Source organism: Trichosurus vulpecula, chromosome 1 (assembly GCF_011100635.1).
Source record: "Trichosurus vulpecula isolate mTriVul1 chromosome 1, mTriVul1.pri, whole genome shotgun sequence".
Taxonomy (NCBI): domain Eukaryota; kingdom Metazoa; phylum Chordata; class Mammalia; order Diprotodontia; family Phalangeridae; genus Trichosurus; species Trichosurus vulpecula.
In genome coordinates this window covers 287,876,709-287,900,749 of record NC_050573.1, presented here as the reverse complement: position 1 = coordinate 287,900,749, position 24,041 = coordinate 287,876,709, and the positions used below count along the sequence as shown (strand labels likewise).

Genomic DNA, 24,041 nt, shown 5'->3' with positions numbered 1-24,041 from the left:
GTGGTTGTTGTTGTTGTTGTTGTTGTTCAATAGCGTCCAACACTTCATGACCTCATTTGGCATTTCTTAGTGAAGAAGATACCGGCATCGTTTGCCATTTCCTTCTCCGGCTTATTTTACAGATGTGGAAACTGAGGCAAACAGTTAAATGACTTGCCCAGGGTCACAAAACTAGTAATTGTCTAAGGCTAGATTTGAACTCAGGAAGATGAGTCTTCCTAACTCCAGGCCCAGCCCTCTATCCATTGTGCCACCAGGTACCTGGTTATCCAAGTAGAACCAGCCTACCTAAGTTCCTAGTTTCTCATCACCAGAAGATGAGCCTTCAAAGGACAATGTTTGATTATGACAATGATTTTCCCATTTCAATCACTTGCTAGATAGGTGACCTTGGGCAAATTGCTTAACCTCTCTGTACCTCAGTTTTCTCATCTGTAAGGGGGTTGGGCTAGATGACCACTAAGGTCCCTTCCAGCTCTGTATCTATTATCCTTCGATAGTTTTTACTGTTGTTTTGTTTTTGCTACAATGACTCATGATGATGGTCCACTAAGGCATGGAGGAGTTGTAATTTGATTAGGTAGAGGGAATAACCACAGTGATGAAACCAGTGAATCTTAGGTAGTCTTGAAAGGGCGTGGGCTGCTTATTTAGAAGTTCATTGCCATTTGATGAACGTTTAAGGTCTTGCTAGCAGAAGCCATTTGTTCTATGTTGCCATTTAACAGCTGTAGTCACAAATGGGTTTAATAGCAGTCATGGTTCATTAGTCTCCAACAGAATGACATGTAACTGAGTTACTATATAGATAATAAACTGAATTTTGGTTTGTGTAAATGTTTGTCGAATTGATTTGAATAGGTTATTTGCATATAATCACTTCTAAAGTGCTTGAGAATGAATGTTTCTTCTTTGTTGCCTGTCTTTGTTATAATATGTTCAAAAATCATTTAGTTTTTTCCTATAAATGCTGCATACCTGACCTTTATCTCAGCCCCTATGGAGGAGTAGAATCTTGACTATGAAATTTTGCTGGACGCGAATTTTTCAACATTAAAAACTGTCTCATAAAGATGTCGTGAAGGATTGACGTTATGCATAGTATTCCTTATTTAAAGGATCTCTAAAACCATTCACCTTCCCCATCCTAGGCACACTTAACATGTTCTGAAACCCTTCTAGTCTATGTTGAGCTTCTTTTGGAAATGGTTCATGTTGTTTCCACTCACAGAAAACACCAAATGAAGAAAGGATAAAGTAAGAAACAATAAGCTAAAGAGGGAAACCAGCTCAATTCTTTCTTTCCTCTTCTTTCAAACTAATTCTTTTAGTGGATGGCCAGTATCTGGCATATCAAATGCTTAATGAGTCTTGCCGATTGATTTATTTCTAGACTTAATAAAGGTGTAGACCAAGGAGAATGTAGATAGTGCCAACTATTTTAATACATGGAGAATCTTCTACCTTTCTTACTAGCATACTTCTTAGTGACTTTCATCCTTTTTTCTTGTTCAGGAACATCCTTGGGCCAATAAAATATTGTTTTGATAAAATGCATCCATTATACTGTTAGTTCCCTGAGAATAGGGACTGTTTTTGTATTTTGTATCCCTAGTGCTTAACATAGCACCTAGCACGTTGTCGTTGTTATTGTTGTTCATCCTTCATTCTTGAAGAGAACCAATGACATCAAGAGGGTGATGTCTTGACTTGCAGGTTAATTGGATTTAAGTGAGGCAGAGTTGTGTGAAGTCATCAGCCTCACTATCTCCTCTAGAGTCATCTGAGTCCAGTGGCAAGACACAGGAAAGGATGACTGGTGATAGCTCTGCGTGCAGTGGGAGACCTTGGCCTTTTTAAGCTAAAGTTTTGTCCCAGGTCTCTAATGTTTGTTGTCTTAGTTTTAGTGTCATTGCCAGTTGGGATTTGGAATTTATTCTCCAATTCTGACACTGTAATTCTGTGTGTGAGATTCCCTTACATGTAGAAGTTTCTATAAGGTAGAGATACTTGTATGTTTTAGATTATTTAAAAGTACTTCCAAAAATCTAGATTAGTAAACATGCTAAACAAGAAAGCTCATTGATTATCATATTGGGAGAGAAAGAGGTTAGCATGATGCGCTGTAGAATATTTCTATTGAGACTCCAGTGACCACTTGGCTTTATTTAACTTTCATTATATTCCCTTCTGGTAACAAAAATGCCTGTCTCTATTGTTAAATAATTTTGTTTGACTATATTTAGGAATTGTCATTTGAGACAATCAATTTTTTGGTGACTCTAGGTAATTCTTATTTAAAGGAATTTTTGTAGCGATGTCTGTTTCTTTTATTTTAAAGAATGCCAATAATACTCACCATGTACTCAATAACAGTAATTTTAACAGTAAACATCTCAGCAACATTTAACATCTCCTAGGAGTTATTACATGAGCTACATGAAAATACAGAGATTTTAGTCATGTGTAGAATAAGTAGTAAGAGCTTTGCACATGAGTTCAAGTCTTGCCTCTGCATAATCACTTAATCTCTCTCAGCCTGTTTCCTCATCTAAGAAATAGGGAAAATAATACTTACAGTTCCTACATCCCTCCCTCCCCCAGAGGGATTTGTATGAAAAAATGATTCTTACAATCTTAATATATTCTAAAAATAGGATCTGACATTATTTATCTTCTATTATTTTACTAATGTGCCAGGTTAAAGGCTTAATGGCTACAGTTCTCCAGAGTAACCTAAAAATGCTTGCCTTTAGTACTTAGTGAAGATCCTTGAAGGCCCAGAACATCTTCATTGAGGGTAGGGTATCAATCAGCATTTGATGTGTATTCCAAACAGCCAACTGCACCTTACACTTAAGAGATAGATTTCCTAGTTGAAGGCCAATCAACGCAGCTCAGCACTCAGGCATTTACTGGATGCAGTAGGGCAATGAGGAAGTCATTATAAATTCTGAACTAGGCAATTCTTGGGAATTCTGTTATTCTGCGCTTATAGCCTATACAATAGTATGTCCAAAGCTTTTCTATGATATGAATTCCAGACTTCCTGTAGTAAATGACAAAGGGAAGAAACATCAGAGACTTGTGCTAACTCTGTTAAGTGGGGCGAGGGAAGGGACATATTTTGGATAGAGGGAACTGGGCCAATAATTTCATGTGTGGTAAGAACTTATGGTGTAGATACCTCCTGCATCTGCTGATGCAGATCAGCAACTATAACTTAGACTCTATGATTTATATTTCAGAGAGTTTTTCTGCATTAATCCAACATTAAAAAATAGACCTGAAACAGGGCAATCCCAGGAAAAGCAAAATCAACAGATGGATAATAAGCACCAACTATGTACTAGGCATTGTGGTATATGGCAAACATATAAAACAAAGCAGTGTTTACCTTCAAGTAAGTTTCCTGGTATCATGAAAACCAACTTGTAAAAAAATACCTAAATAATAGTGGATTTTAAGTAACTTAGAAGAGGAGCACCAGCAGCCAGGGAGAATCAGGAAAAGTCTAATGGAGGAGGTGGTACATCAGCTGAGCTTTGAAGGAAGTGAGGGATTGGGAGAGGCAGGAGCCAGAAAGGAATTGATTCCAGGCATTGGGGACAGTCTGAGTATGGGCATGGAGACAGGCGATGGATTGTATATGGAGAACAGCAAGTAAGACAGCTTGGATGAAACATGGACTGAGTGAAAGAAAGAGAATAACATGGAATAACCTTGGAATAGAAGACTTGAGTCATATTGTAAAGGGCTTTAAAGGCCAGACTAATATGGGTTTGGCTATTCAAATGTCATGTAACTCTGAATCATCTAACATCATCGAACAGTGCTTTGCCATTCACACTTGTAACAAAGTAAATGAACAAGTGTGTGTTTTTTTAAAGTTATATGGAATACTTAACTGGCAGAGGTGAATCAGGAAAGTGCTTTCCCCAGTATAACTTATCCATTGCACTCGGGATGGGCTGACCCCTGTGATTTCCCCAAAGGTACTGGCTGTACAATTTGTGGTAGTGGGGGACTAGATTAATGCTCTTCTCTGAGGAGAGATAGAGACTATATGAAGGCACTTGCCATTATTACATTCACTTTTTCATAGCTATAAAATCAGCAGAATGGCTTAGTAAAGCACCAAAAACTTAACTATTTTCTTAACATTTCAAAAGGAAATGTTGTAAAATATGTAGGACTCGTCTTTCCTTAGCAGAAGTAGGGGGTGGGGAGGTGTTCATAGGTCTAGAACATTGCATAGATAGCCATTTCCCCCATGTATTTAGTTGCAGTGATTTTGAAAAAGTCTTTGTTATATGGGATGTCAGTTGCTGTTGTTCCTCCTTCATTCTCAAAGAGGAACAATGACATCACAAGGGTGATGTTGTGCGTGATTTGGATTTAAGTCAGAACTGCACAAAGTTATCAGTCTCATTCTCCAGAGTCATTGAAGTCCAGTGACAAGAAAAAAGTCAGAGATGACTGGTGATGGCCCAGGATGCAGTGGGACACCTCTCTGGCAGCTAAATGCACTGGGATAGAGTTTATTTAATATGGGCTGTGGGGTGGGAAGGAGAGGTTTTCTTTTAAAAATCACCTTCATTTATACATCTTTATATATTTGTTCTTGTATGTATGTGTGTGTTTGTATATGCATGTGCATATTTATCTTTCCTTTTCCTCCCCCTCCCTTGGTATCCAGCCCCAAGCAAAATTAACAGGCAAATCATTTAATGTAATAGTATATGCGGTGTCCTGTGCCCATAGTCCCTCATCTCTACAAACAAGAGAAGGAGGGCAATTTTCTCGTCTTCTTTGGGACCAAACTTGCTCACGATTGAGTGCTCAGCTTTGCTGCTTTTTCCCTACCATTTACATTGTTATGGTCATTGTATATATTGTTTCCCTGGTCCTACTTCATTTTGTATGGATTCATATGTTTTCTGATTACTTCTCTTATTCTTCATATTCATAATTTCTTTCAGATCAGTAATATTCTATTATACTCATTTAACACAGTTTCTTTAGCCATTCCCTAAATGATGATGAACTTGACTTATAGTTCTTTGCTAGCATAAAAATGCTGTTATTAATATTTTGATATGTATGGGATATTTCTTTCCATCTTTGGCTTTCTTGAAACATATTACTGATAGTGGAGTCTTTGAATTAAAGGAGTTGGACATTTTATTCCGTTTCTTTGGGTAACCCCAAATAGCTCTCCAGAATGATAAAATATATACTTCTTAAAAATAAAAATGAACAGCAAACTTATGATCCCAGAAAGAAATTTTCTTTTTGTAATTTTTGGTACTATTGGGTTATAATGGAGTATCTGGGATCTACTAGTAGAAAGTACATTTTGGCCACCATAAAATGAAATAACATAACACTTAGATGAACAAAACTTCAGTTTGAGGTAATTTATTGCAGCTTTCACTAATGTTTAAAATGTATAGTCACCTGATTTTCCCTTCAGCACCTTGAACTATGTGATTATTCTGCAGCTTACTAGGATTTATATGTATTTTTTTACCTTAAGTTAATAACATATCTAATTATTGAAGTACCTTCTCTTATTCTTAACATCACCAAATTTTATATGTTGATTGAGCCGCTCCTGCTCTTAGCCACTGAGATATTTAACCAGTGAAGCCTGCTAAGGTAACTGTATTTGAATAGTTTTTGTCAAAATGCTAAAGCCAATTAAGATTGGAAATTTACCCATAAAAATGCATGTAAAGGCTTTATAATGTTTATCACCTATGTAAAATTGTAGAGGTAGATAGATAAGCAATAGGACAAGTGAAAAGACTTTAACAGGGATTTTTAAGTGACATAAGCAAGCAGGAAAACCTCGATTTTTAAATAGCCCATCTGGCCTTCATAGGCTTTTCCCCAGAGAGCTTCACTAACGTCTGCTGCATATATTGTGCCCTGATGATAGACATAGCCCATGGCAAAGAGGCCAGTGAAGGAAAGCAAATGGACTTCTGTAGAAAATACACAGGAGACAACAGCCTCCTACTTGCTGATTAAGTACTAGAGAAAGGTCCTCCACATGGGAACTACAGACAAGCCCCAGCAGGTTCCAGCATTCTTCCTACCCTGGCTGGGATTCCTAGCTTTAATGTGGGTCCTTGTTCTTTGCTAAATAGACCTTTGACCTAGAAGTTACTGCTTTTATCATGTTTGAAGTTATAGCTGGACAGTTTACTTTAGGTTAAATCACTGAACTCCCTGTTATGTTTTATTCATAAAGTTTCAGATTTTTTTCTTCATAGATAGCAGTATATCCTATGTGTTGACACAATTCATTTTGAATGTGAAAACAAGTCTTTTTTTGCTTCTACTGTTATTTGGCAATCATAATCCTGGGTGGCCCAGACAGCATCTTCCAAGAAGGCTGTTCCTTGTTTGTTACGCTTGGTGAGACTACTACCCTTTCTCTGTAGGAATCAGTGATGTTGAGAAGATGAAAGAGAATTTTTTGTGATATGCTAAATAGGGAGTCTATTTATTTACCATTTTAACCATTTACCTAACTAATTCCTCAACTTGAAAAGATGAAAACATTTTAAATACTCAACTTTTGGATGAGACACTTTTTCTTTCATATCTTTGCTTAATAATACATCTTGAAGTGCTATGTAAATATAAGTTGCTATCCTTGTCATTATTATCTTGTAAATATCCTGATTTCTACCCTGTAAGCTTCTTTGTACTTTTTATTATTAGCTTCTTATTAGTCCTCACTGATGCATTGTCAATGAAGATGGAATATAGGTTCTCAAAGTTTTATTCAATGTAATTTAAGGAAAAGAGCTCTAAATACTGTTTCCTGTCCCAATTTTGTCATTACTTTTCTTTGTGATCATGGCTGTTACTTTAATCAGGTGAAAGACATTTATTAAGTGCCTTCTAAGTGCCAGGTACAATGATAATCATTAGAATCATGAATTCAACAGTGAATATTGTCCTAAATTCAAGAAATCTAGATTCTACTGGAACCCTACTTAATGCCTCCGTGGCTATTTCCTCAGCTGTAAATTGAACATTAAAATACTTGCCCAACCAGACCTCCTGAGAAAAATATAAAGGCACAAATATGTTATTGTTGTACCCTTGATGGAAAAGTTTTAATAATAATGTAATATGTATCCTTGTGTTTTAATCATGATATGGTAGTGACTGAATTTTCAAGGGCTATGTCAGCAAAGTAGAAGGTGTGGAAAGTCCTCCACACCTTGTCCAAAAAAGAAGCTTCAAGCATTATCTAATGACAGACTGTCATCCAAGCCATATTAGAAGAGTCTTATCACCTGATATTGAATTACTCTGGCCAAAAAACCCCATAAAGACCCTCTGCTAAGGTAAAAAAAAAGTGTTAGAATATGGATCAATGTAAAGAATGCCTCATTTAAGAGTCTCTGAAGTGTTACAGGGCTTGATATTCTCAGAATAATGTTGTCTGCAAAATAATCATCTTTAGGAAATCTCTGTTTGACTTGGACTCTGTGCTCAACCTTATTTGTGACAACTTCAGACACCTTTGTCAAGCATATACCTCCATGTTTTATGCCTTGATTGATATTAATAATCAGAGAATCATTGGATAAAATGTCTCTGTTGTTATATCTTCCAAGGTATTTTATATGATTTTGGTGTATGCAGCAGGTTTATTTGGTTGAAGGAGATCCTTTAAGGAAGTAGTGTCAAACTCAAATATAAATGGAGGCCACTAACTTATACATAAGATTCCCTGTGGGCCACATATTGGTGTAGTTTTAAAACGTAATATTATCTATGTTTTATTTTATTTTATTGTTAAATATTTCCTAGTTACATTTTAATTTGGTCCTGGCTGCACTGGAGAGTGTTGTGGGCCATGTGAGGCATGTTTGACACCTATTCTTTAAGACAATCCATCTTGGGCTACTGAGTCAAATACATTTTTATTGTTAATAAACACTGAATATGGTGGAACTTGTATTCTCTACACCTTTCTGTCCAAAATATGAACATAAATGTGGTACGCTCTGGAATTTCTCCTAGAAAAGCCTGCCTGCTCTTTTCTAATACCCTTCTGAGGAAGAAAACAAAACAACATATGGATGAAGAATAGTTATTGTTCAGACAATGATATGCAGTTAGATAACTCATTACATTAGATAGAAAAACTGAGTTTGATCCAGAAGAAAGTAACCTGGATTGCCATTTAGAGACTGCATGTTTCTTTTGTTGAGTAAGTTTCTACCTGAAACAGAAGTCTACCTTTCTAATACCAACATTTTTTTCTGATGATGGTATATGGTTGTAAGCTATGGAATAGTAACGTTCCCAAAGAATTGAAATTGAGGACCACCCAAAGGTCCGTGAGTAGATTCATGATGAGTGTGAATAACTTGAGACACATTATAAATGAGGAATTATAAAAGAGAAGTGATATAAAGAATGTAATCTTAGAAGTATATGACTAGAAGAGACAGATGATGGATAGCCCACATACTCTATTGTTATACTTGTGATGTCACAAATTGAAGGAAGTTACTAATATGTCAAGTGGAACTCTTATGTTCAATAAATGGTAGTCTTATAGGATGGACAGGCATGGATGGTTTGCAGTATATTTATTCTCACTCTCTCAGGTCTCTCTCATACCAATTCATTCTACACACAGGTACCAAGGTAATTTTCCCAAAGCATAGCTCTCTGTTGGATTTCCTTCTCTCCACACCACCCACCCCTTTTCCAAGCTTTCTACTCCTTAAACATAGTAATGAAATAAACAGAACCTCTCCTTTGGAAAATGGCATGTCAGTTGGTAGTCCTATCTCACTATCCCCTATAAGTAACTCACTGGATGGAAATTCCCTTTCCTGATACTGATATATAGATATGTGTATGCATGTATGCATGTGTGCATGTATATATGTGTATATACATATACATATCTACATATGTTTATATGTCTTCATGTGTGTATATTATATGTATGTATGTATCTGTGTGTTTGTGTTTGTATCTGTGTGTATGTGTCCTTTTCCCTTAGAATATAATATCTTTGAGGGAAAGGACTCCCTAGGTTTTGGTATTTGTATCTCCAGCAGGAAACATAGTGCCTGGCACATAGTAAAGCACTTAATAACAATTTTTTTCATTCATTCATTTATTCATTCATATATATATTCTCCTATCTCTGCTACAGATAGGAAATGAGTTCATGGATTTATCATAGTTTTGTCTTCCCCAACTTAAACCCTTAAAGGGATGAAAAGGAAAGGCAATCACTTTGCATTTCTGTTTGAAAATTTGAGGTGCTAAAAATTGGTTTATAAATAATTTTGATCCTTGTTTGAAGAATGTTGCACATAATCAGTATATAAATTCTGCTAAGTATTTGTTCTTACCTTTAATCCCATATTTGGTTAATAAAATCTGCCTAGTGTCCCTTTTCTTCCTTCTCAGCTACCTTATCCCTTAATCCTTTCCCTAGCCCCCAAAACTTGCTCCATTTTGACATAGTAATTCCACAATGACTAGCCCCAAGGTCTTCCTGGATTTGAAGCTAGCACTCTCTCCACTACATCATGATGTCCTCTCAAAAGAAGTAACCATGGCTTTATTTCCTTATATACTATATTTCCTTGTGACCCACTGCATTACTGTATCTAATGAGTTTGCAATCAGAAATTCTATGACTATTTGACTGATTAAGAAATTATCTAGTAAATGATTCTCCTGTGTTTTTTGTTATAAATATGTAGGATTTTTCCTACAAAATGTATAGAAACTCATCAAATAACAAGAGGACAATGATGAAAAATACTTTTTATAATTAGGAATTTAGTACTTAAAACATTTTATGGTAGTCTCTGCTAGATAATGTCAATTGACCAATAAGCATTTTTAAAGTTCATACTATGTGTCAGGTACTGAGGATACAAAGATATAAGGGAAATAATAGTCTCTTCCCTCAAGAAGCTACCATTCTAGCCAGTAGAGAAGACATTTGGGTCTGTATGTGTAAAATAGATATAAAGTAAATTAAACATATAATTACGTATATTTACACTCTACATATGCAGGAATTTCACAGTGGTAAACCACTTAAACAGATGAGATGATAGAAAATATTTAATTCTAATAGGAGGCTAGCAGTGTTCTGGAAATAGTTGAAGAGTTAGAATTAAGAGCTCTTGGGTTAAAATCCTAGCTCTTTCCCCCCTTGATGACTTTGTCATCTTAGACAAGGCTTTCAACTACTGTGAAGCTCAATTTGCTCCCTGTGAAGTAGCAATGATATATGTACTGCCTATATCATGTCATTATTGTAAGATTCAAGTAAATGATAGATTGAATTGACTTCTAAATGACAAGTCATTGTATAAATGTGAGATATTAATTCTTTACTTATTGATAATAGGTGTGTGCTGTTTGGGGGGGTTATGATTCCAATAAAAATTAACTTGGAGAAATAAAACTAATGACTTACTATTTTTTCTACCTTGAGGAGCTTTTATCATTGTTCAAATTATACTGAATGTTAAATTTTATTACATAATCTTTGAGCCTAATATTATTTACTTAATTAGGTTGCCTAATTGCCTAGTAATTTTTATCAAATATTTAAGTAGGGGTACCATTCTTAACTCATTAAACTTTCAATCGGGTTATATAAGGTTAGATTTATCAAATATATGGAATTCTTCAAAACATTCACCAAACTGATGTGTCAGAGGAGGCAGTGGGTTCCTCCTCATTGGAAGTCTTCATGCAGGTGCTGGATCTCTTGTTAAGGATATTGTAGTAGAGATCCTTGGACAAGGATGTATTGGACTGGATAACCTCAGAAGTGCCTTCAGCTCCTTCTTTTTCTATTAATAATTTGTACGAATCTATAGAAGATAACCTTATTAACTTTGCAGATGACAAAAAGGCAGATTGGCTTGTATACTCAAGATTCAAAAAGATATCCTAAGACAAGAGTTATGGGCCTAATCTAATGAGTTGAGACCTAAAAGGGATAAATTTAGTATAGGAATTTATTTAACAAATTAACTAACAGCATAAGGACTATATGACCAGAGTGTAATGCAATTATGGGTTTTAGGGATCTGTAAGCACAAGATGAATCCACCTCCATTTCTCCATCTGCAAAATGGAAATAGTAATGACACCTCTCTCCTAAAGCTAGTATGAGAATCAAATGAGATAATATCTTTAAAGCGCTTAGCACATTGTAGACATTGTAAATGCTAGTTATTGTTAGCAGCAATAACAGTAATAATTACCAAAAATCCACTCTAACATTAGACTGTATTAATAACTCTGGTATCCAGAAAAGGAGGTAACAGTCCTGCTGTATTGTGCACTGCTATCTGGAGTATCATGTTCATTACTGGATCCCATACTTTAAGAGGGACATTTTCACAAACTGGAGAGTGTAATTTTTTTTTATTTCACCAAGTATTTATTAAGCATCTACTGTGAGCCAGACACTATGCTGGATGCTGAGAATAAAAAGACAAAATCAAACAATCCCTTCACCCTTGGAACTTACACTCAATGGGTTGAATGGGAGGGGGTGCATCATATACACAAAAATTAAATGTAAAATATATACAAAAGTAACTTATGGGGGGAGAACACTAGAAACTAAAGAAATGTGGTCAGGAATGGCTGCTTATATGAGGGAATACTTAGTCCTAGTTTTGAAGAATGCTGGGCATTCTAGGGGTGGAGCAAAATTTGTGCAGAGACAAAGAAGCAGGGGGTACAGTGTGCAGTAAATTCAAAAAGATTGTCTGGAGATTGTGAAGAGCCAGACAGATGATTTATAGGTTATCTTAGAAGGAGCCATTTGAGCTGCTAAGCTTCAAACTAAGGGGTTTGAGGAAGGAAAAAACGTAGTGAAATGATAAGAGTTGTGTGTCCTTGTGTTGAGAATACCAATATGGCAGTTACACGGACTATGGATGGGGAGAAAAGAGACTGGATGCTGGGCAACTAATTAGGATGCTTTTGCAATAGTCCAAGTGAGAGGTGATAGCGGCCTGAATAAAGACAATGGTTGTATGAGTAGAGAAAAGGAAATGGATGCAAGTCCAAATCCAAAAGAAGGTAACTAAGATGATGTTGGACCTGAAAAACAACAATTTTATGAGAAACATTTGTAGGAACTGGAAATACATAACCTTGAAAAGAAGAGCTTTAAAGAAACAGCTACCTTCCCATTTTTGGAGGATCATCATATGGAAGAGAAATTAGGCTTATTTTGTATAATTCAATGGAGAAACAATTGAAGTTTGTAGGCAGAAGGTACAGGGGAGCAGATGAGGAGATGTGAGGATGAATTTTCTAACAAAGCTATATTCTAAAGAAATGGGCTCATTCCATAATTATTATGTTCTCCATTACTGTATATGTACAAAATGTGGAAAAACTAAATATGAGATGCTAGAAAAGGGATTCCTGTGTATGGTATAGGAGATTGGATTGGAGGACCTTTGAAGTCTCTTGCAAAGTAAGATTATATAATTCTTTTGCTCATCAATGAAAAGGGAAACCTATAAATTTATGCCATAAGGGAATTGTACTCATATCAAACCTAATTCTTAGACCTACAGTTTGGGTAAAAGGCTCATTCAAATCATATAAAAATCCTTAATGTCATCCTATTATTAGAATTGAGTGCAGAGCAACTTTCCAGCCCATTTACATTCTACATACTCTGTTTAGGAGCACAAATAGCTGGCATCATAAACAATTGTTGAATAGTAGAGCCTGAGACAAGGTAAAGACAGTTTGGCAGCTGTTACAGCATGATACTTGAGACCGCATAAGCACTGTGGTCCTGTCCATTCTCTTAAGAGTTTTCTAAGTATCCATGAATTATGTGTTGAAATATATTGATGCTGAACCCTACACTGCCAGATATAGGAAAGCGATCTTGTTTTTTTCCTGAACCTAGTAATGCATAGATTAAATATATTTTGGCTAAGAGAAAATTCCTCTCCCCTGTAGAAAGAATTTACTGTTACATGTTTGATTTTTTTTTTGTTTGCTTTGCTGTTAACACCAACTAGATAAAGTGTTCTTTGGTCACAGCAATTTGTTCCAATCAGTTGTACCCTGCTGGGATAGTCTTCTTTTTCCATCTTCTTTTTCAATCCTTAACTGCCACTGCTCTTAGAAAAGTTGTGACACATTCAAGTACTTGCCACAAAGCAAGAATTTTGGTCACACAATTTGAATGTTGCCATAGCTTTGATGCAGATTGTGGATTATTTGGATAAATCCTAAGGTCACCTTTAGGATTTTAGTTACAGTGTATAAGAAGAGATTATGTAAAAAAAAATCTAAGCACCAAATCAGTAACATGTTATATATCTCCTATCCATATATTGTTAGCAATGCCAATGATTGATTGTCTCTAGTTAATTTAAATCTTGCTCTAGACAAACAGGGAGTATTAGAAAAGACTATGATTTAGAGGAAAATTTAATGTTGTTTAAGCAAGATTTTCCACTGTGTAGGTGTATACTACACTGTGTACTCTCCCTGGGAGTTAGACACTTTTAGAAGTTGCATTAATTCTATCATTCCACTGGGGAACCATTTAGTAAATAACTACTTCAACATTCTAAGTGGTACTGCAGTGAAATCTGCAGTCAGGCAGCAAATGTTTATCACATGCCCATGCAGACTCTTGGAAGTCCCTTCAAGTCTGGCTGGTCAATTGGGTACCATTTTGGTATGCCAAAGCATATTTTTTTCAGCAACACCCCCTAGAGGTCCACAAATAGATTTCAAAATTACCTGCTGGGGGGGTGGGGCAGGGTAGGGTGGGGGGAAGGTAGTCATTATTCCAAAAGTATACTTTTTATATGTATGTAATAGCTAAATAAACAGCATACAGTAGCTAAAGGTAACAAACTGGTGTCTGTGTTGCATTGAAATTCACACCCTTTTTATAGAAAATGTTGATTTATACAGTCATTTCAAAACCCTATTCATTTGTTCTATGTGAAAGATAATACTTTCATATTTAAAGTCATTATTAGCTATACAATGATATATGTGGATATAGAATAAACAAAAATCCCTCTATGTACATGCTAAAAATTATTATTTGTTGCTGCAAACTACTTGAGAACAAGAAGGAAGAGTATAATTTTCATTTCTTAAAAATCTCCTTTGGTGACTTTTTCAAGATTTTCTCTTATATTATGCACCAAATACATTTTATTGACAAGTTCTTAAGAATAGAAACTTTGTTTTTGTGCTTATTATATATCTCTAGATTAGTCATTGAAGTAATGTGTAACTGATTGATCATTGGTAGCAAGTCTTTATAGATAAAACTCTGACCCAAGTTTTCCATGGATTGATATGTATAATAAATCTCTCTGAGGGTTCTAATTTATCCATATTTGTAATAGGATATTAATATATGTAGTAACTAATATATGAGGGTGTTTAACAGGTGTATATATATATATATATATATATATATACATACATATATATATGTGTGTATATGTATAAGCATTTAGGGTTCTCTAGAATAAAGGAAATAAATCCAACTAAGTATTATTTTAAAAAGACAAAAGCTCATTGCATGACTGGAGGTTTAGAATAAAATATATTGTCTTTGTATGAATTTCAGGTGAACCAGGAAGTCCTTTGGATTCAAATTCTAATAATTTTGGGCTTGTAGGATTATGGATTTGGGACTAAAAGGAATCAAAGAAATAACTGTATTTCTTCATATTGAAGATCTTAATAATTAGCTAAATGTTTAAAATGAATCTTTAACCATAATAAGGCTAATATGTGAAATTGTTAGTGTATCATAGCATATGCACCTATACTGCAGAAGAGCCCTGATAGAGTAAATACTTTCCAGAAACTTTTAGTAACCATGATTTCCTTAATACATTTTGTTCCAGGTAGCAGTTTTACAACATCGTCAGGACTATACACGGGAAATAATTCACTCACAAATTCTTCTGGATTTAATAGCTCACAGCAGGTAATTTGTAAAGTAAAAATGAGAAAAATTTGGAATATATAAATATCTAACAGATGCTCCTGTTTTTTTCTAAAGGGAACTCTCTCTAATTTTAGATTTTGCCCTAATTTCTCAAAGTTTGTGTTTTTTTTTCTTTAAAATACTTATTAATGAAATTGTGTATTTTTTAGCGACTGGTTTAATTTTTGCTAGTAATATGTGTCTTGTTGGATGGAAAAATGTCAAAAAAAACCATTCCCAGTCTTACATAAGATTTATGTTTGCAAGTATAAACAGATCAGCCTGTGTTTATTTTGTTTGCCCTACTGTGTGAAGTACAGAGAAAACACAGCTCTATACACATGTGTTTGCTGTTATGATTTGGAAGGCTTAATGCAATATTTTGACAGAATCTTCTCATGTTGCTTTTTAATTTGGTAGGAATATGCATCTTATACCAGCTTTGGCCAGGGTCAGTATGCACAGTATTATAATAGCTCACCGTACCCATCCCATTACATGACAAGCACTAACACCAGTCCAACAACGCCTTCTACAAACGCAACATACCAGCTTCAAGAACCACCATCTGGCATCACCAGTCAAGCAGTTACAGATCCCACTGCAGGTAATTACAGGAATTTTATTAGTCCTACAGGCCATATTTTTGCTGGTTCACATGTATTTCAATGGTTAGTACAGTTTTGGCAAGAAATAGGGCTAGAGTTGGTTATCAAGAAGTTGTGTTGTGCTGTTTAATAGATTTAATTCTTATATTTTTTACATAATGTTAAAGTTTAAAATATAGGAAATACTAATTTGTAATGATTATAATCTTTTATTATTGTTACCAATAATTGTGAAATTTTTAAAAGATATAATACCCATGACTAGGATGACACAAAATAGCATAATTAAATAGCATTGCTTAGGAATGGGAAAATATATTAGTAACATACACAGATATAATTCTATGCATTGTATCCTACATACAATATATATAATTCTATATATAAGCATTCTATACATAATATTTAGATTTATATATATTATATTGTATGTGTGTGTTACTATTTTGCAATTTTCTTTTGTTTCAGGACACACAAAAAATTTAGAGGGCATCTGCCATAGAAAATTCAGTTTTAGAGTCTATGCCATAGATGGGACTCATGATTTCAATAGGGCTTGGCCTGAAGCATCAGACATTTGGAGCTGGAAAAGACCTTAGAGATAATCTAATCCAACCTGTTCATTTTATAGATGAAGAAAATGAGTCCAAAGGTCATATCAATAATAAGTAACAGGCTCAGGATTTGACCCCACTCCTTCTAACTCCTAACCTCGTGTTCTTTCTACTCCACCAGATTTAGAGACCTCTGAGGTCCAGTTCTAAGCCTATGATTTACTGCCACTACTGCACTCAATCAAATATGTTCATTGTTTAGTAGACAGAGTCACTGTTGTGGTAATGTTGCCCCGTAGAATGCATTTTCCTATATTAGAAAATGGAACACCAACTTGAAAGGCACAAGAATATCTATTCTTTTTCACTTTTTTGTGAAAGCTGTTGCCCAGTAAGAGTGTGTGGTCCTTAAAATAAGAAAACGGAGACATCTTCCATATATATCTGGATGGCTAAAAATCAAAGGACAGATCCCCTGTAGTTTAAGTATGTTAGCATTGCAAGCCTTGGGACTTTCCAATTGGAAATTTGTTCTTAAAAACAACAACACTCTACTCTGCTAAACTGAGAGGCAGTGTGGTGTAATGTATAAAGCATCATTATGGAAGCCAGGAAGATCCTGGGTTCAAGTCCCACCTCTGACGCAAACTGATACCATGAGTCTTGATAAGTGACTTAATGTCTGAGCGTTCTAGATACCTTTCTAAGATTGTAAGATGCAGAGAAGGTGCTGACTATCACTGGTAGAGAGAATCTCCTTACCTAGAAATTCTCTATACCAGTGAAATCCCATCCAATCCTTGTCCCTTATATACTGAAGTAGCAAAATTGAATGTCTCTGCAAAAACACTTTGTTAAAAAAAAAAAAGACCTTTGTAAACATGTCTCCAACCTGACTTTAACAGCTCCATATATTTGCTGTGTTCTTCCAGTCTAGAGTTTCTTACCTAGTGGCCTTTTATAGGATGTTGTTTATATTTCCTTGCAGAGGTTGCTATAGTGATCCTCATGCAGGAGTGTGCATTCAATAAATGCTGTTGCCTTTGTACACAATCAAAGCACATAACGCTCTCATTCATAAACTAATTTAAGCTTGAAAGGCACGTGTTAGCACATAAACTTACACACATCACACAAAAATATATAAAAAGTTATGAGTAGGGTCAGTTTTCAAATTTAGGACCCCTTCTGTCTTGATTTTACCGTTCTCCTTGATAGATTTGATGTGGATGTCCGAGGAAAAGACTATAACTTTGTCTCACAGCTTTTGCAATAGCTGAATCATTTGGTTATTTTTGAACTGCTTATCTTATTTTGGAAAATTTTGTGGAGATTGAGAAGTGATGGGTGGAATCCACTCATCAGATTTAAATTTCAGTGAGTGGAATCTATTCATTCGATTGGAGGTTACTGCTAAGAGAAAATAAAGCCATAAAGTGAGAAAAAGCAACAGGAAAGTAATAGCTTCACTTCATTTGGATGGCACAGAAAGAAGAGGATGTGAGAACAGTGCAAAATAAACTGCTCTCGTTTCCTTATTTTATCCAGGAGATTTGATTGACATGTAATGTCAAAAAATTCAATGTGGTTCTGTCCTTCTGTGGGATGGTACCTGGAACCCTGGCCAACTACTAGTGCTATAGTGGAAATGAAGTGACACAGTATAGGTGGCTCAGCACAGAGTCATCACTACTACCCACAGATAACTCAAAATGCAGTGGTCTTCTGTCCTGCGGAAGTAGCATCATCTTCATATCCATAATGTCAAGAATATCATCTGGGTTTTTAAGACCCTATTTCATCTTCTAAATCAGTCTCAATATAAGTTTCATATAGAAATAAACTAGCTTAATGTTTATTTTAATATGTACCTGATATTGTAGGATAGATTCCATCCTCTCAGAACCTCTACATAAACACACATGCACACACACACACACACCATGTCTTATTTTGCAGTTTCTGATCAAGATGGAATTATTTAGAAACAACTTTCTTTTTATACAAGCTTTTCTCTTCATAGTTAGTCCTAGGAATTTCAGTGAGCTTCCAAATTAAAAAGTAGATTATTTCCAAAGTTAGAGGAAAATTTGGTTGAGGTTTATTTGTTGTTGTTGTTTTTAAAGAAAGAGACCTCAATTAATTTGGCAACCATTGAGTTGTCTCTTCCTAGTTCTACATAAAATTACAGACCAGATGCACTTGATGAAAGAAGAGTACACTGATCTTTTAGGAGGCATATTTTAGGCCCTCATTCAACTAAGGTTCTTGGAAATGATCCATTAAATGTTTAAGCTCCATAACAGTAGAGGCAATGTCTTATTTAAACCTCATCTGCCAGAGTACCTTGTATAGTTTTCTGTATAAAACAGGTGCTTAACTAAATTTTAGTTGAAATGAAACTAATGTTTTATTGCTGATTCTAAGAGAGCAGTGTGTTTCTGTTTTTATTATATATGAAAAGTTTCTCCATCAAGATCAGGGAAGTTATCTTTCCTGAGTAATAGTAATGAGATAATAATTTAGCTTTCTTTGAATTGTTTTAGATTTTTATTTGAGTCTCAAGAGTTATTTGGATTTAGAATGCTGTTCAGTCCTAGAAACCTGGATTCTAGTTGTGTTTCCATCCTAGATCTTAAGGGAATTATTTTTTTTCTTTCTGCTTATTATGTCTCTAACTGACTCTTCAAATGAAAATTTCAACCTTTACCTATTTTACCAGCATCTTTTAGAGACTAATGAACTTGTCAGGATATCTTGATGATTTTTTTCTAACAACAGTTTATAGAAATATAGTTTTAAAACTTTAGCTCTATGAAATTTTCAATTATGTTTTAATATATGTGTATATGTGTGTATGTAGTATATATATGCATGTATGTGTATGTATATCTATATGTATGCATGTATTAGTCCCTCATTCATTATAAGTATGGCTCTTATGAAGAATGTGCTTATAGTTAAATACTGAAATCTGTGTTCTTCTTTGAATGTGCATATGTAATCCATTAAGAGTAACATAAGTAGAATATAAAGGTCTAGACCAAAATGTATCATTGGTCTCTTTCAAGAACACAGTGTTCTTACAACAATTTATTTAATATTGTTTCATTGACACATTAAATATCATGACAAAAACCATAGCTGGTCTTGACCTGCCCCCAGAATTTTAGTGAATCTTCTCATTTAAAAGGTCTTTATACAAAACCCCTTCTTTGGCTAGTTTCTTATTTGATCCTTATCTGATATTAAACAACAAACACCAAAGGAAACCCTGTGTGGTCTTTAAAATGACTTTCCCATCAGTTCTAAATTAATACAGTGAGTTGAATATATGGCTGAAGCCTCATTTTGTAAACTAACTAAGGTCTTTTTAACAGATTTTTTAAAAAGTTGTTCTGCTGCTACTTTCTATATCCTTTAAGACTCAGTCCTAAACCACTTTACTTGAAAAATATAATTTGATAGTGTGTGATTAATAGCACTAATTACATAGCATCACAGTGTTGAAAGGGTACTTCATTGATAATCTGGTCTAATTCATTCATTTTACCAATGGGAAAACTGAGATTCAGAGAAATGAAATGGCAGTTACCAGTTGTCATAGTGTTCTTCTTAAGTATTATTAAAGAAAACTTTTGATGCTTTGAGTATGGTGAAGAGAAAAAAGCACAAAATGGAAATTACATTATATAGCCAAGGAATACATCAGGGGACAATGGAAAGACCACTGGCTCCTCAGTTGGAAGAGCTGGGTTTGAATCTTCAACATATTATTTAATCACCCTGGAGGTCAGAGGGTTGGACTAGATGGTTTTTAAGGTCCCATCCAGGATTAAATCTGTAATGCTATGAATTTCAAACTCCTTCTCAGATGTGCAACTCACAATCAGAAACAATCATTGGAGGATTTTCTTTTGAGGGGCTTGTGTTGATAAGGAAATTGATATTGCTGTACAAAAATGTATGAAATTCCTGGGGAGGAAATTCCTAGTACCAGTGGAAATCAACATCTGTTCTGCAACTGCTATTCATAAAGACTTGCCAAGTGGGCACAGAAAAGTTAGATGACTTGCCCAGGGTTATACAGCCAGCAACAGGACTCAAACAGAGTCCTGAATCCAGCCTTCTATCTACCATACCACTCTGTCTCTCTGTTGAAAGAATGTTGGGACTGAAAAGATGGACATTTGTTTTAGACAGAAGCTTAGAGTCATTTTAAAAAAATCTTGCAATTCTCTGAAGGCAATACTCTTTGGAATATTAAAGCTAGGGAAATATTCATAAAGCACATTCTTTTCCCTCTCCCCTCAATCTCTCTGCTCTCTCCCCTCTCTTCCATTCCCTTCTTTCCTCCTCATCACTTCATCCTCCTCTTCCAACAAATGACAGATAAGAGAGCCCCAACTTTAATAGAATTCCCCATCTTAATTTTTTAATACAAGTGTTTTCCCTCATTTTAAAAGTCCTCCTGAAACACTTAATTCTTTTTGCAAGAGAAGTAGTATTCTTTTATTCCTTCAAAATATGTAGAAATGAAAACAAAAAAGAAAAATGGATTTTAAGATGTTTTCCTTTTGTGATGAGATTTGAACCAGTTCATTAGAATATCATTCTTTAACCACTGAAGTGTAAACAGCATGTTGTTACCTTGCACTGAACCCTCAAAGCTTAAGGCATATCATTACCAAAGTAACCTAATATTTTTTAGTGAATCAAAATATTTTAACCATTTAGGTAGAAACATCATAGTCATAAAAACAATATTGTTTTTTATTCTTTTTTACTGAAAAGTCACCTAAATCTTTTCCCCCATGTTTATCCATGTCAAATGTGTTTTGTATAGAAAGTAATTTATGCTGTCAATTTATATTTAAAATTCCAACTTTCTTTTATAGCTAAATAATGTGTTTAATCTGGGCACCTAGGTGTTACAGTAGATAGAGTGCCAGGTCTGGAGACAGGAAGACCTGAATTCAAATCTGGCCTCAGACATGTACTAGCTGTGTGACCCTGGGCAAATCACTTAATCTTGTTTGCCTCAGTTTCCTCATTTATAAAATGAGTTGGAGAAGGAAATGGCAAACCAAGAAAACCCCAAAATGGGTCACAAGGAATTGGACATGACTGAAAAATGACAAAACAACAACAGATATGTTTAAAAGTTAAAGGACCAGATTATGTTGTATATGAATTTATGCATTGTCTTGCAAAATTCTATGCCATACATGAATTAATGTTATATACAACTGCAACCATGCTTCCTTTTATGATTTGTTGTCATTTTGGTAGTATAACACCTACAAGTGTTAAAAGATCTCAACCCAAAAACTATTAGAGTATTCTAGTTTGCTTTAGCTTTATATATATATGATATATACAGTAATTTCTAAATAAACAAAATAATTTAAAATTTCTATTTTCATGCTATGAAATTAAATGACAGATAATTAATCACTGAGTTGTATAAAAGGCATGTTGCCCGATCCTTAAATTTCAGTGCCATTTTTGAAAAGTCATAAAAAGCAACAGTCATTCTTTTTCCTTCATAATGAATGATTTCAGAAAATTTTGAGTACATATTGACTACAAATTGACTGAGAAATAACATAACCATGTAGAACAAAGTTAAGTATTTAATGCAAAAAATGTGATAATGAAATAGATGTGAACAGAATACAATCACTGCCTATATAGGCTTAACTGCTTAAGGTGGTGTATAGTAAAATCTTGCTAATATTGAATTTCAAATGAGAGGGAAAATCAGCATAAGAGGGAATTCAATATGCATGGGAAACCATTTGCTCCTTCAACTTCTTTGATCCCTGCCAAGGCATTAGAAAGTAGAGCAGAGTCTCACAACAACGCTGAAACATTCTTGTGCAGAGTTCCATGAGAACACTAGACTCTCAAAGGAATTCAGTAAGAGAGGGTTAAAAACTAGGTAGCTGTCTTTACTAATAGAATGGTATATGCTGGAAACTGAGGCCATATCTATACTACCGAATGCTAACTGTGGCAAAAGTCCAAACATTTCCAAAAGCATGCATGTTGACTTGGTTTTTGCTGAGTGAAAATTTTTGAAAATATTTAGTCCATATTTGCACATTTTTGCAGATGCGCCTGTGAACAGCAGTCAATCCATGGAAACATTTGCAAAACTGCAATTCGTTAAGCTCAAAAACAAACCATTTCACTGTTAAAAAAATGAAACAAATATTTTGGAAACATTTGTCAGCAAAATAAATATTTGTAGCTAAAATAACTGAGCTGGTAAGATGTGAGAAAACAAAACAGATGTTTGTTTTTTGTTGTTGTTGTTGGAGTGGGATTTTTAAGGCATTCATTTTATTTTTCCAATGGAAATGTAGCTTTGTCAGTGAAATTTTCAGAAGTCAGTAAAATGAAGTTTACCCTTTATTTTCCATTGACAAAGAAATTTAACTTCTGAAAAGAATTTGCTATCTGTCAATTTGAGGCAACATGAAGAGTGAAAACTCACACACTTAAATCAGCATTTTATATACATGACACCCAAATAGGCAGTCTGAGTTTGCTTTTAACTAATTTAGCCAATTTTTTTATGTTATTTGCAGTGATCCAAATGTACATAGACTCCAATAGGCAATAAAAATCCACACTTCCAACAAAACATATAGAATTTTATTCAATTCTTGGTTAGCTTTAGTATCTGGAAAGATGTTGAGTACCATAAAAGACCCCTGCAAATTAATTGAGTAGAGTTTTAGAGTATAATTTCAGATGTTTTTGTATGCTGTCATTTATAAGTTAAGAACATACAAGAAGAGGGTGGAAGAATATTAACAGCTCTGTCTTCTGCATATAATATCTCTGCACAGGATTGTAATTAATGAGTATGAAGATAAATTTAGAATAAAGAAAAATTGATAGGTTGATGGAAGGTAGTAGTAGCACAGTCTCAGCAGAGGTACAAGAGAAGTTTTAAACAAAAATGCTTCTTGCTGAAACAACTACACTGTACTAGGAGTGAAGTTTCATGTAGAAAAACAGTGGAAAGTCAGGACAAAGAATTGTAAAATAGTCTAATTATTGAAATGAATAATACAGTTAAGAAATAAGGTGAGATGAGATGCAAATCATACATATTAGGGATTCCTCAACTTTTGGTTACTAAATTTGTAGGTGATAGGTAGGTAGGTAGGTAGGTAGCTTATTGTACTTTCTTCTCATCCATCACAAAACCTACTGTCTTCTTCCCCAGGAGCCAGACAGCAGCCATCTGCCCTGGGGCAGAATGGAGCATTGATTATCTTAGTCTCTCTTCCAATACTAACTCCTTTTTCCTCTCAGAAGAATCATGCACATACCATGCCCCTCACTTTTCTCTTTCATCACTTGTAGCTCATGAAAGCTAAATATTAGAATCATTCCAAGGAAAGCTACAAGTCTTTAAACGAAATCAGGCTTTTTCTTTATAAAAAGAACACAGCTTTAGCCAAAAAACCCTTTAAAGTACTTAGAAGTTCAGTTTAGAATTTCTATCTACTTCCTTACCTGCTAATGGAAGTTGCTTTTTTCAAACATGCAGTATTTATCAGTTAAACTAAAAGTGAAATATGCTTATGTGACCTAGCTTTGGAAGTTAACTTTCATTTAGGAAATTGTCACATTTCTCCGTAGCTGCAATACTATGGGGAAATGAATTATGATTTCCAGGTGACCAACTTACAAATGAACTTTTAGAACAATTCACATACAACTTGGATTCATTTTATGCCTTTATATCTGATATGATAAGCTTGTATTTCATGAAGTAAAGAATGGGCAATCACTGGATTTTTTAATTTAAAAAGACCTTAGAGG

At 34.7% G+C, this 24,041-nt stretch overlaps 1 protein-coding gene and 1 pseudogene across 6 annotated transcripts in view; both read left to right on the top strand.

Moving 5' to 3' along the window:
• The window catches only part of EYA1 (EYA transcriptional coactivator and phosphatase 1), a 159,649-nt gene that overhangs the window by 45,222 nt on the left and 90,386 nt on the right, over window positions 1–24,041 (top strand). For 4 of the 6 annotated variants that reach the window (XM_036765897.1, XM_036765889.1, XM_036765883.1 and 1 more), the window contains 2 exons: window positions 14,952–15,034; window positions 15,455–15,641. In XM_036765897.1, the coding sequence (XP_036621792.1) occupies window positions 14,952–15,034; window positions 15,455–15,641 (270 nt within the window). The remainder of the gene's footprint in view (window positions 1–14,951; window positions 15,035–15,454; window positions 15,642–24,041) is intronic. The other 2 variants (XM_036765874.1, XM_036765866.1) reach the window with 1 other exon arrangement.
• LOC118835127 lies at window positions 3,900–4,048 on the top strand (annotated as a pseudogene).